Here is a 13,516-nt window from a genome sequence, read left to right on the forward strand (position 1 = left end):
ACTCAACACACACAAAACAGACGATCATATCAAAAAATGGGCAGAAGATTTGAAGACACTTCTCCAATGAAGACATAAAAATGGCTACCAGACACACGAAAAAATGTTCATCATCACTAGCCATCAGGGAGATTCAAATTAAAACCACATTGAGATATCACCTTACACCAGTTAGAATGGCCAAAATTAGCAAGACAGGAAACAACATGTGTTGGAGGGGATGTGGCGAAAGGGGAACCCTCTTCCACTGTTGGTGGGAACACAAGTTGGTGCAGCCTCTTTGGAGAACAGTGTGGAGATTCCTCAAGAAATTAAAAATAGAACTTCCCTATGACCCTGCCATTGCACTCCTGGGTATTTACCCCAAGGATACAGATGTAGTGAAAAGAAGGGCCATCTGTACCCCAATGTTTATAGCAGCAATGGCCACGGTCGCCAAACTGTGGAAAGAACCAAGATGTTCTTCAATGGACGAATGGATAAGGAAGATGTGGTCCATATACACTATGGAGTATTATGCCTCCATCAGAAAGGGTGAATACCCAACTTTTGTAGCAACATGGATGGGACTGGAAGAGATTCTGCTGAGTGAAATATGTCAAGCAGAGAGAGTCAATTATCAGATGGTTTCACTTATTTGTGGAGCATAACAAATAGCTTGGAGGACATGGGGAGTTAGAGAGGAGAAGGGAGTTGGGGGAAATTGGAAGGGGAGGTGAACCAGGAGAGACTATGGACTCTGAAAAACAATCTGAGGGGTTTGAATTGGCGGGTGGGTGGGAGGTTGGGGTACCAGGTGGTGGGTACTATGGAGGGCACGGATTGCATGGAGCTCTGAGTGTGGTGAAAAAATAATGATACTGTTATGCTGAAAATAAATAAATGAAAAAAAAAATAAATCAATTTAATAAAGAAAATAAATTTTAAAAAATTAAAAGGTTATTATGGAATTTGTCATACTCAACCTCTCATTGTGATGATAAATAGGTTAAAAAGTAATAAAAATTTAAAAAGAACGAGAATAGTGTGAATGAATAAAAAATAAAGTTGTTTTTATGAAGTATACAGGTTTTAGGGCTACTGGGAGCTTAATATCTTCTTTTCCCCCCGATATTTGGGTCTTACATTTTGGTAGGATCCTCTTGTGGTTGCCCCCCCCCTCTTTTCTTGGCTGGCTTTCTGGGGTAGGGTCCTGCCTTGTGTTTTTTCAGGCAGTCTTGCTAGGGTTGAGTCCTCCTGCCCCCTATCAAGGGGCTGGGCTTGAGGAAACCTGTTTTTCAGGCTTTTATTCTCTGGAGATTTTTTATTATTTTTATTTTTTCCCTACCCTTTTTGGCGTTTGATGGTTCTTCAGAGGTTTAAAGGAAAGCATACTGCACCCAGACCTCTGTCTCAGAGAGAAGCCTCAGTCTGTTCCCCTCTGGGTGTTCCAGAGCACATAAACTCCCCCTCTGCCACCTCTCACCAGCAGAGCACATCCCCAGCCACAGTTTCAGGGGTTGCAGGAGCTCCCACTTGTACCCCAGTGCTTCTAAAACTGGCAGCCGTCTTAGTCCAGAGAGCTGGTTTCCAATGGCTGCCTTTGCTGCAGCTGTCTGAGCAGGTTCAGACTGCTGGAGAGATCCCAGTCAGAGATAGTATGGTGAAATTTTCCCGTCCGCAGGGGCTGGGAATGTCAGACTCTTGCCAGACTCTTGCCATTCTCTCTCTAGAGAGCACTGGCTAGTGCCCCCATGGACCTATCTCAGGGGAAGGTGTGTAGCGGGACTCAGACCCCACGTGCGCAGCATGTTTGCAGAATGCAGAAGACTGTGGTTCTAAAGAGCACTGGCTGGTGTCCACACCACATGCTCTCATGGGCGCTGGTGGCTCAGGGACAATGGCCTGGATGCTTAGCCCCACTCTCTCTGGCAGGGCGCCAGCCATGGCCATCCTGGGTTTGTGGGCGTATGCCCATGCCCCTAACTGCCTGATTCCACCAATTTCCCCTTAAGATCTTTTGCTCATTTTGAGTGCTTTTAACCAGACTCCAGGTTAATGCTCATTCCCAATCAAAGGGCACTCTTGTGTTGGGGTATTACTTTCCAATGGGTTGCTTCTTCTGGCTCCCTTCCCCTTTTGGGAACTGCTTTACCTGTCCCCTGGTGTCTTCTGCCTCCATAGAGATACAGAAGTGTATAATCCTACATCTCAGACTGATTTCATGTGTGTTCAGGATGATCTGGTAGATAATCATCTCACATCAGGGGACCAGTTGAAACAGCATCTCCTGCTTCTCCTCCATCTTACCTCTGAAGCCTTATTACTTTTTTAAGATTTTATTTACCTATTTGAGAAAGAGAAAGAGAGAGGCCACAAGACAGAGGGAGAGGCAGAGGGTAAAAGCAGCCTCCCTGCTGAGCAGGGAGCTCAATGTGGGGATTGATCACAGAACCCTGTGATCATGACCTGAGTTGAAGGCAGATGCTTGACTTACTGAACCATTTACTCACCCCCCTCATTACTTCCTTAAATTTTAAAAAAAAATTTTAGTAACCTTAGATCAAGAGTCACCACTCTTCTGACTGAGACAGTTAGGTGCCCCCTAGAATCCTTATTACTTATAGAGTCTAATTTCTTTTGGATAATCTATATATCTTTCCATGTCTTGTGGGGATATTTCTCTTTATTATCTGTGTTCACTATGATGTCTCTGGCATGGAACTTTTCTTGTTGTCTTGTATGTATCTTAGATTTTCCTATCTAAAGAGATATGTCTATCTTCCAAGATATGTCTATCTTGGAAATCTTTTTGTTGTTGCTGCTGCTATTTGTAATATTTTGATATTCATTCATTCTTCCTGCCACCCCATATAACTACTATTAGCTACACAGGGCAGCTTCTGAGTGTCCCTTCTGAGTTCGTTAACTGTCTTTTCACATTTTCCATATCTCTATCTAGTCTGGGAGAATATTTCTGCTTGATGTGTCATATCACTAAATCACTTTTCATTTCTCTCTATGTGCACTATGCTGTTGAGTTTATCTAACAAAGAGCTTTTGTTTTAAATTCTCTCTCTTTTAAATTCAAAGTTCAGTTTTGTGCTTTCTGGAATTTCAGGTTGTCTTCCTACTTATGGAAGCACCATTCTCTCACATCTCTTAATTTGCTTATTCAGTTTCCTCTTTTGACTCAGTTTCTTCATATTTTTGTGCTTCCATTGGCTGAGTTTGATGGTCTCTTTCATGATTTTGGTTTGCCTTTAGTGAACAGTGATTCTTGGTTGGTTGAATGTCGTTTTATTTTAGCTCTCCTCTTACTCTGTGAATGCTGTTCTTAAAGCAGAAGACCTCTGGTGATTGGGGGGAGGGTCAAAATGAGTTGCCTAGAAGTATGCGCCAGTAACTGGGCTTATGGATCTGGGGGCTCTGTGTCAGTCGGTCAGTAGACTCTCTGGGCACTGCCTTGTGTTTATAACCCCAACACACTCACTAGTTCTCCTTAGAGCCAGGTAGCCAGGTTCTCATTGTTGGTATACAGGGAAGAGGCCAACCCTCCTTGAAGTTGCTGTTTCCCTTTCCTTTTCTTTTTCAACTCTACCCCACACCAGCGTGGAGCCCAGCATGGGGCCTGAACTCATGACTCTCAGACCAAGACCTAAGTTGAGGTCGTGTCAGATGGTTAAACAGCTGAGTGACCCAGGTGCCCTGCTGCTCTACTTTCTGAACCAAATACCCTTCCAGTTTTCCCAGATTCCCTCCTCCCATCACCCCTAAAGCCCCCTCTGCTTTGTGCAGTAGAACTTTCCCGCTTTCACTTTTGGCCTTGGTTTGGCCTACCAACCTAACTACTCTTATTTTCCAACTTTCTTGTCCATTTTAAAAACTATCTCTTCAGTGCTATAATCAATCCTATGATCCTGGATTGGACTCAAAGATATCAATATGAACTCCTATTCATTATAATACATATGCAGATAAATACAACAATAAATATGGGTATGTGTGGATACATAGGTTAGCATACATACATACATTTCCTAGCTTCATTCACTAGAAGAAGCACCTAGCAACACCTAGCTCATCTTCTGTCCACATCTTGGTTTCTGATACCATTCTTCAGTAAAAGGAGCCAGTCTTGGGAAAATGACTCATTCTAGAATGGGGGTGGGAAATAGTAAATACAAGATGTGCCTGAGGTATCTGATACTGCCAGAAAGTAAGAAAGTACTTAATGGCATGTGGGTGCATTTCAGAAAGAAGCTTAAACCAACCTGAATGAGCTTCCAGTGCCCACAGTCGGAACAAAATAAGTAAAATAGTTTTATTACCTCAAGAATAAAATACATACCCATGAGTCTAATCATACCATATAAGTAAATGATTAAGTCAATAAATAAATGTGGAGAAGTGACAACTCTATATAAGAGAAACATTTAAAGTCAATAAGTGTAGAAAGGAGACAAGATGGTGGAGAAGTAGGAGGTGCCGTTTCAACCTGTCCCCTAAAGTGAGCTGATTACCTACCAAAGAACTCTGATCACCCATGAAATCAGCCTGAGATTAGAATTATACACTTCTGGATCTCTAAGGGGGCAGAAGACGCCAGTGGGCAGCATTCCACAGTGCACCTTGCCTGCACCATGGTTGATACATTCAGCTACACATCCATTCAGCCATCTCTCACCAAAATGACTAGGAGGAGTAATGCCCAACAGAGTAAAGTTCAGAGACTGGGCCCTCTCCATCAGAGCTATTGGATATGGACATAGGCAGTATGTCAGAAAGGGAATTCAGGCTAACAATTATCCAGACAATAGCTAGGTTGGAGAAAACCATTAATGACAAAATGGAATTAAGGCAGAAGTGAAACCACCAGGGATGATGTTAACAATGCTCTCAATGAGTTCCAATCTAATCTAAATTCTCTAAAAGCTAGGGTAACTGAGGCAGAAGACAGAATTGGTGATCTGCAGGACAAACAGAGAAAAGGATCAGGAGGAAGCCTGGAACAAACAGCTTAGAAGCCATGAAAACAGAAATAGGGAAATAAATGATGCCTTGAAGTGTTCCAACGTCAGAATTATTGGAATCCCTGAGGGGGAGGAGAAAGAAAGAAGACTAGAGAAGATAGTTGAACAAATTTTCCATGAAAATTTTCCCACTCTGGGGAATGGAACCAGGGTTCATGTACTAGAGGCAGAAAGGTCTACCCCCAAGTGCATAGAATCTAGAAAGACCTCGAGATACCTGAAGGTGAAGATGATGAATCATAATTGTAGATAGGAGCTCTTGAAAGTGGCTAGGGTGAAGAAATTCCTTGTGTACAGAGGAAGGCCCATTAGAATAACGTCAAGCCAGAAAGGGCTGGCAAGACATATTCAGGGCACAAAATGAGAAGAACATGCAATGAAAAATACTTTATCCAGTAAGACTGACATTCAAAATGGATGAAGAGTTAAAAGAGCTTCCAAGACTGGCAGGGTTTAAGAGTATGTGAACACCAAGCTGACACTGCAGGAAATACTAAGGGGGGTTCTATAAAAGTGGGAAAAAACTAAGAGTATCATTGAACAGAAATTTATGGAGACAATCTATAGAAACAAAGCCTTCACAGGTAACACGATGTCAATAAAAACATAATAATCACTCTCAATGTGAATGCCTTAAATGTGCCCATAAAATTACACAGGGTTGTATATTGGATAAAACAAAAGGACCCATCCATATGTTGTCTACAAGAGGCCCATTTTGAACCTAATGATACATCCAAAGTAAAAGTTAAGGGATAGAGAAGCATCTTTCATGTCAATGGGTGTCAAAAGGAGGCTAGAGTAGCGATTCTCATATCAGATAAATTAGATTTTAAACTAAAGACTGTAGTCAGAGATAAAGAAGGACACTACATCATTCTTAAAGGATTATCCACCAAGAAGATCTAACAATTGTAAATATTTATGCCCCCAATATGGGAGCAGCCAACTATATAAGACAACTGTTAATGAAAATAAAGACTCATATTTATATGAATACATTAATAATAGGATATCTTAACACTCCACTCTCAGTAATGGACAGATTATCCAAGCAGAAAATCAATGAAGAAACAAGAGCATTGAATGACACATTGAACCAGATGGACCTTATAGATATACACAGAACATTCCACCATAAAACAACAAAATACTCATTCTTCTTGAGTGCACATGGAACCTTCTCCAGAATAGACAACATACTGGGTCACAAATCAGGGCTCAACTGATACCAAAAGACTGAGATTATTCCCTGTATATTCTCAGATCACAATGCTTTGAAAGTGGAACTCAAAAGGAAAAGTTTGGAAGGAATGCAAACAACTGGAAGCTAAAGAACACCTTGCTTAGAAATGCCTGGATCAACCAGGCAATCAAAGAACTTAAACAATTCATGGAAACCCATGAGAATGAAGACACTTCAGTCCAGAACCTATGGGATACAGCAACAGCCGTCCTAAGTACATAGCCATCCAAGCTGCCCTAAAAAAAAAAAAAAAAAACTGAAAAATCCAGACTACACCAGCTGTCTTTACGCCTTAAAGAACTGGAGAACAAACAACAAATTAAGGCAACCTGACACACAAGAAGGGAAATAATCAAGATTAGAGCTGAGATCAATGAGATAGAAACTAGAGGTAGAGTAAAACACATCAATGAAATGAGAAGCTGGTTTTTTGAAAGAATCAATAAGATCAATAAAGCATTGGCCAAACTAATCCAAAAGAAAAGAGAGAAGGCCCAAATTAATAAAATTATGAATGAAAAGGGAGAGATCACAACTAACACCAAGGAAATAGAAACAATCATCAGAAATTATTATCAACAGGGGTGCATGATCTCAGGGTCCTGGGATCAAGTCCCGCATCAGGCTCTCTGCTCAGCGGGGAGCCTGCTTCCCTCTCTCTCTCTCTGCCTGCCTCTCGGTCTGCTTGTGATCTCTCTGTGTCAAATAAATAAATAAAATCTTAAAAAAAAAGAAATTATTATCAACAGTCATATGCCAATAAATTAAGTGACCTAGATAAAATGGGTACATTCTGGAAAACTATAAACTTCCAAAATTGAACCAGGAAGAAATTGACAACCTGAATAGACTGATATCTAGTAACGAGATTGAATTTACACCAAAAACCTCCCAAAAAACAAGAGCCCAGGACCTGATGGATTCCCTGGGGAATTCTAACAAACTTTCAAAGAAATAATCCCTGTTCTCCTAAAGCTATCTCAAAAAATTGAATTAGAAGGCAAACTTCCAGACTCTTTATGAAGCCAGCATTACCCTAATCCCCAAACCAGGGAACAACCCCACCAAAAAGGAGAATTTCAGACCAATTTCCCTGATGAATATGGATGCTAAGATTCTCACAAAGATCCTAGAAAATAGGATCCACAGCACATTAAAAAGATTATCCATCATGAGCAAGTGGGATTCATCCTTGGGTTTCAAGGCTGGTTCAACATTTGCAAATCAATCAGTATGATAGACCAAATCAATAAGAAAAGGGAGAAGAACCACATGGTCCTCTCAATTGGTGTAGAAAAGCATTTGACAAGATACAGCTTCCGTTCCTGATTAAAATGCTTCAAAGTCTAGGGATAGAGGGAACATTCCTCAACTTCATGAAATCTATGAAAAACCCACGGTGAATATCATCCTCAATGGGATAAAGCTGACAGCCTTCCCGTTGAGATCAGAAACATGACAAGGATGCCCACTCTCACCACTCCTGTTCAACATAGTATTAGATGTCCTAGCAACAGCAATCAGACAACAAAGAGAAATAAAAGGTATTCAGACTGGCAATGAACAAGTCAAATTCTCCATTTTTGCAGATGACATGATACTTTATATGGAAAACCCAAAAGACTCCCACCCCAAACTACAAGAACTCATTCAGTAATTCAGTAATGTGGCAGGATACAAAAACAATGTACAGAAATCAGTTGCTTTCTTATACACTAACAATGAAAATACAGAAAGGGAAATTAGAGAATTGATTCCATTTACTATAGCACCAAGAACCATAAGATACATGGGAATCAACCTAACCAAAGAAGTAAAGGATCTGTACTGGAGGAACTAGAGAACACTCATGAAAGAAATTGAAGAAGACACAAAAAGATGGAAGACCATTCCATGCTCATGGATCGGAAGAATAAACATTATTAAAATGTCTATACTGCCTAGAGCAATCTGTATTTTCAATGCCCTTCTCATCAAAATTCCACTGGCATTTTTCAAAGAGCTGGATCAAACATTTCTAAAATTTGGATGGAATCTGAGGAGACCCCAAATTGCTGATGAAATGTTGAAAAAGAAAAAAAAAACTGGGGGCATCACATTGCCTGATTTCAAGCTTTACTACAAAGCTGTGATCACCAAGATAGCAGGGTACTAGCATAAGAACAGACAGACCACTGGAACAGAGTAGAGAGCCCAGATATGGACCCTCAACTCTATGGTCAAATCATCTTCGACAAAGCAGGAAAAAAATATACAATGCGAAAAAGACAGTCTCCTTCTTTTCTCTCCCATTGGTGGCTTTTGGCAGTTTTTGGAGGTTTAGAGGAAAGCAAATTGCACCCAGGCCTCCCTTTCAGAGAGAAGCCTCAGACTGGAAGGATTATGCTGAGTGAAATAAGTCAAGCAGAGAGATTCAATTATCATATGGTTTCATTTATTTGTGGAGCATAAGAAATAACACAGAGGACACGGGGAGATGGATAGGAGAAGGGAGTTGAGGGAAATTGGAGGGGGGAGATGAACCATAAAAGACTATGGACTTTGAAAAAATCAGGATTTTGAAGGGGCGGGGGGTGAGAAGTTGGGTAAGCCTGGTGGTGGGTATTATGGAGGGGACCTATTGCATGGAACACTGGGTGTGGTGCATAAACAATGAATTCTGATACACTGAAAAGAAACTAAAAAATGTTTAAAAATATATAATAAAAAAAGACAGTCTCTTCAATAAATGGTGCTGGGAAAATTGGACAGCTATGTGTAGAAGAATGAAACTCGACCATTCTCTTACACCATACACAAAGATAAACTTGAAATAGATAAAAGACCTTATCATTAGGCAGGAATCCATCAGAATCCTAGAGGAGAACATAGGCAGTAACCTCTTCGATATCAGCCACAGCAACTTCTTTCAAGATACGTCTCCAAAGGCAAAGGAAACAAAAGCGAAAATGAATTTTGGGAACTTCATCAAGATCAAAAGCTTCTGCACAGCAAAGGAAACAGTCAACAAAACAAAGAGGTAACCCACAGAATGGGAGAAGATATTTGCAAATGACAGTACAGTCAAAAGGCTGATATCCAGGATCTATCAAGAACTCAAACTCAACACACACAAAACAGATAATCATGTCAAAAAATGGGCAGAAGACATGAACAGACACTTCTCCAATGAAGACATACAAATGGCTATCATACACATAAAAAAAATGTTCATCATCACTAGCCATTAGGGAGATTCAAATCAAAACCACACTGAGATACCACCTGACACCAGTTATAATGGCCAAAATTAACAAAACAGGAAACAACATGTGTTGGAGAGGATGTGGAGAAAGGGGAACCCTCTTACACTGTTGGTGGTAATGCAAGTTGGTGCAGCCACCTTGGAAAACAGTGTGGAGATTCCTCAAGAAATTAAAAATAGAGCTTCCCTTTGACCCTGCAATTGCACTACTAGGTATTTACCCCAAAGATACACATGTAGTGAAAGGAAGGGCCATCTGTACCCCAAAGTTCATACAGCAATGGCCATGGTCGTCAAACTGTTGAAAGAACCAAGATGCCCTTCAGCGGATGAATGGATAAGGAAGATGTGGTCCATATACAGTAAGGAGTATTATGCCTCCATCAGAAAGGGTGAATACCCAACTTTTGTATCAACACGGATGGGACTGAAGAGATTATGCTGAGTGAAATTAGTCAAGCAGAGAGAGTCAATTATCATATGGTTTCACTTATTTGTGGACCATAAGAAGTAACATTGGGAGATTGAGAGGAGAAGGGAGTTGGGAAAAATTGGAGGGGGAGATGAGCCATGAGAGACAATGGACTCTGAAAAACAATCTGGGGGTTGAAGGGGCAGGGTGTGGGAGTTTGGGTAGGCCTGGAGTTGGGTATTATGGAGGGCATGTATTGCATGGAGCACTGGTTGTGGTGCATAAACAATGAATTCTGGTACACTGAAAAGAAATTTAAAAAATAAGAAAAAACTTTTTTAATTTAATAAAATAAAACATAAATGCTTACACACTCTCCAAAATCCTATTTAATTCACATCCCATCTCTTTTCACATCTTCCTTCCTGTGGTGCTCTTCCTCCCTCATCTCTATGAGGTTTTCAAGCTCTCCAGGCCTCCTTTCCTCCTCCAGCACCTCTTGGCATCACTCCCTTTCCTGTTCAGCCTCAGCTTGGAAATATAACATCTTGAGGAATGAATGCGTTTCTGATTCAACTCAGGAGTCTTGGGCCAATAGCACCCCTTACCTAGTGAGTACCAGGGTTTGAATTGGCTCATTGCTAGGAAACAGCAAACTGGTCCATTGAGTCTAGTGTAGTGGGAGACTGAGAGAGGAAACAAGCCTGTTGGCTTCACGGTTTGGCCCATTGCAGGCTCTGTGGCTGTATTCTGCTCCACCTTAGTAGCTTGTCCCTGTGCGCACCCCTAAGATGGGTATTAGTCTACCTTTATGAAAGAAGAGTCACCTGGGATGCAATGATGGTTCCATGCTGTGTCTGAGGTGTCCATCATGCTGAAAACAAAAGAATCCCCTTATTTGCTCTGAAAAGTAATTCCTTTTTTCCCCTTGGAGTTCAGAAACTTAATGAACTCAGAAGAAGCTAGGAAAATACATTTATCTGCACATTGAATTTTGCTGGCAAGTGCTGTGAAGTTAGGAGCTGACTACCATTTTACAGGAGAAACTTGTATTTCAGATCTTGTTTTTTATCCTATTGAAGGACCTAAGCATTTCTTAAACAGGATGATTTACAGAGGTCATGTTGGGTGGTTAGTGGTCATCTGAGATGTAACTTGCTGGAGGGGAGAGAAGGGAATTGTAGGTGGCTGAAGACCTAGCTGAGGGCACAATACAGCCTCCTAGAAGAGTCTTTCCATGGTTCCTGTGGATGAGCTTGAGTCAGGTGGCTCTGAAATTGTTGGTGACACTTAACTCTATGTGCTTGCATACTTGAGCATGGGAGAGGTGGCCTATGACACCATCTTACTCTCATAGGGACATAAGTCCTTACCTTTCCCACCCTCAGTCAATTTTGAAAGCTGGGCAGAATAATTTGTTCTAACATCAATGAAATTAATTTGCTGATTTCTCTCCTAAGACACTGCCTTTTCCAGGAAAGCTTAGCCTGGCTTTATGACCACCCAGACTTACCTTTTGTCCTTTTCTCTCCATCCTAGGCCAACACTGGACAAATTGATGACCCCCAAGAGCAGCACAGAGTTATCAGCAGTAACCTCGCCCTCATTCAGGTAATTCTGCCCTTTGTCCCACTGATGAATCTCCTCCCTGCTTTTGAATCTGCAGCCAGGCCTGCTACACATAGGAAGGGTGAATATTAAGTAAGCCCGTCTCTCTGCGCTCCAGACAGAACTTGGGGAATGGGCCACCTGTATACCCACCATACCCACCAGGGCAGCTGGAGGCTCAGCTCAACTATAAGGCACCAGCATATTCCCATGAAAGCCTCTTCTGGGACCCCAGGGTCCCTCCAGCACCCCCAACCCCTTCTTTTCAAGATAAGCTTATTGAAAGATTCACCTATACTTGCTGACTCCTCTTTCTCATAGTCTGTATGAAACTAACAGCTTTCTCTTCCCACTACCTTAACTCCAGCTGTGCTTGCCAAGGTCACTGACATCCTAATTGGTATACCCTCTGATTGCCTTATACAGGTGATACTACTTGTTCTCTCAGGAGTATCTGGGACTCTTCCTACCTGATAGTACTTCATGGCTGCACTCCTGCCTCTTCACCTCTTCTTTGTCAGCCTTTGCAGGACACCCCACCCCCCATGCCTTTGTCCCTTAAATGCTTTATACTCATTCAAATTTGTACCTCCTTTTAGCAGACCCTCATTGGGCTAAGTTCTCATCCTAGGAGTCTCAGAGTATTATGGAGTCAGGAAGCCCAGGGCAGGGAGAGACTGGGAAGAGATTGGGCCAAGTTAAAAGAGGAAGTGGCTTCATCCAGAACCTTCTGTACATCTCTGGGGTAGCCACTGGCCACCCAAAGAACCTGGACTTTAAGATCAGACAGGCCTGGAATTACAGTTATCATTTATCAACTGGGTGGCCTTGGGAAGGACACATAAGACTTGCTTAGCTGTATCTCCCTATTCATCCAATGAGTAGGGTACCCACTTTACCTCTTACCTGGTTCCAGAGCCCCTATTTCTAGCTCTCCATTGGGTATCTCCATCTACCTGTCCCAGAAGCATCCCTGAAACAGCTTAGCCAGATCTGGCCTCATCACCTCATATCCTCACACTCACCTCTTGTGAAATCCCCAACCCTGAAGAGTTTGATGGTTGAAAGCTCATTCTGGGGGTCAGCCAGCTGGAGGCCCTTGGGCAGGTCACCTCAACTTATCTATAAGGTGAGCCATTGTGAGGTTTCAATCATGGATGGCTGTGACCCCTGGCCATCATGTGGTAATCTCCCAGTCATGGTCACTGTGCCCATTAATCAAGCTAGAGACCAAGTCACCTTCATCATCTCTTTGCTCCTTATCCTTATGTCCAGTCCTGAGAAGTCTGCAGCTGAACTATGCTTGAATCAGCCCTGCTTCTCCTCCTCCTTGCCTTGGTCTCTTGGTCTCTGACCTCACTGACTACAGACCTCTTCACTGTTCTAACTGCCCCAGGCTTCTTCCTCTCCAGCTCTTCTCTGCATGGCCACCTGAGTTACCTTTCCTAAATCCTAAAGATGATCAGGTGTCCTCCTCCTGAAGCTCCTTTTTTGGTTCTTCTTGTCCAAGTGTGGGCCCAGCCCAGAGGTACTACTGGTCTGGTCCTGTCCTCCTGAAGTCTCATGTTCCCCATCCCTGCTGCCTTTGCATATGCAGTTGTCTCTCCATGGAATGTCCCTTCTTCTTGTTCTCCTGGCAATGAAGCTCCACTCAGTTCCAACCCAACACCGGGTACTATCTGGGGCCTTGTTAAAAATTGCTGGGGCTGCCCTGGTTGCAATTCTATGTTTAATGTCTGCTTTCTCTGCTTGAACCAGGTCACACGGGCCAGGAGGCTTCTATTCAATAAATTATACTGTAATGAAATTATTCTTTTTCACATGAATTTCTTAAGAGAAGTTCCCACAAGTTCACAAGATATGAATAATTTGAAATTCTAGATTTTTTCCAAAGTTATTATAAAATATTTGAACACTTAGTATCAAATAATAGTACCAGTTCTTCTGAATGACTTTCTGCATTTGCCATATATATGTATGTGTCCATAGAAAAT

At 42.0% G+C, this 13,516-nt stretch overlaps 1 protein-coding gene across 5 annotated transcripts in view; it reads left to right on the top strand.

The window, feature by feature from the left end:
- The window catches only part of SLC41A3 (solute carrier family 41 member 3), a 131,490-nt gene that overhangs the window by 69,600 nt on the left and 48,374 nt on the right, over positions 1-13,516 (top strand). For all 5 annotated transcript variants that reach the window (XM_013050492.2, XM_004781495.3, XM_013050493.2 and 2 more), the window contains one exon: positions 11,454-11,525. In XM_013050492.2, the coding sequence (XP_012905946.2) occupies positions 11,454-11,525 (72 nt within the window). The remainder of the gene's footprint in view (positions 1-11,453; positions 11,526-13,516) is intronic.

The sequence above is a fragment of the Mustela putorius genome, unplaced genomic scaffold (genome assembly GCF_011764305.1).
Source record: "Mustela putorius furo isolate JIRA1106 unplaced genomic scaffold, ASM1176430v1.1 tig00003850_pilon_pilon_pilon, whole genome shotgun sequence".
Classification (NCBI taxonomy): domain Eukaryota; kingdom Metazoa; phylum Chordata; class Mammalia; order Carnivora; family Mustelidae; genus Mustela; species Mustela putorius.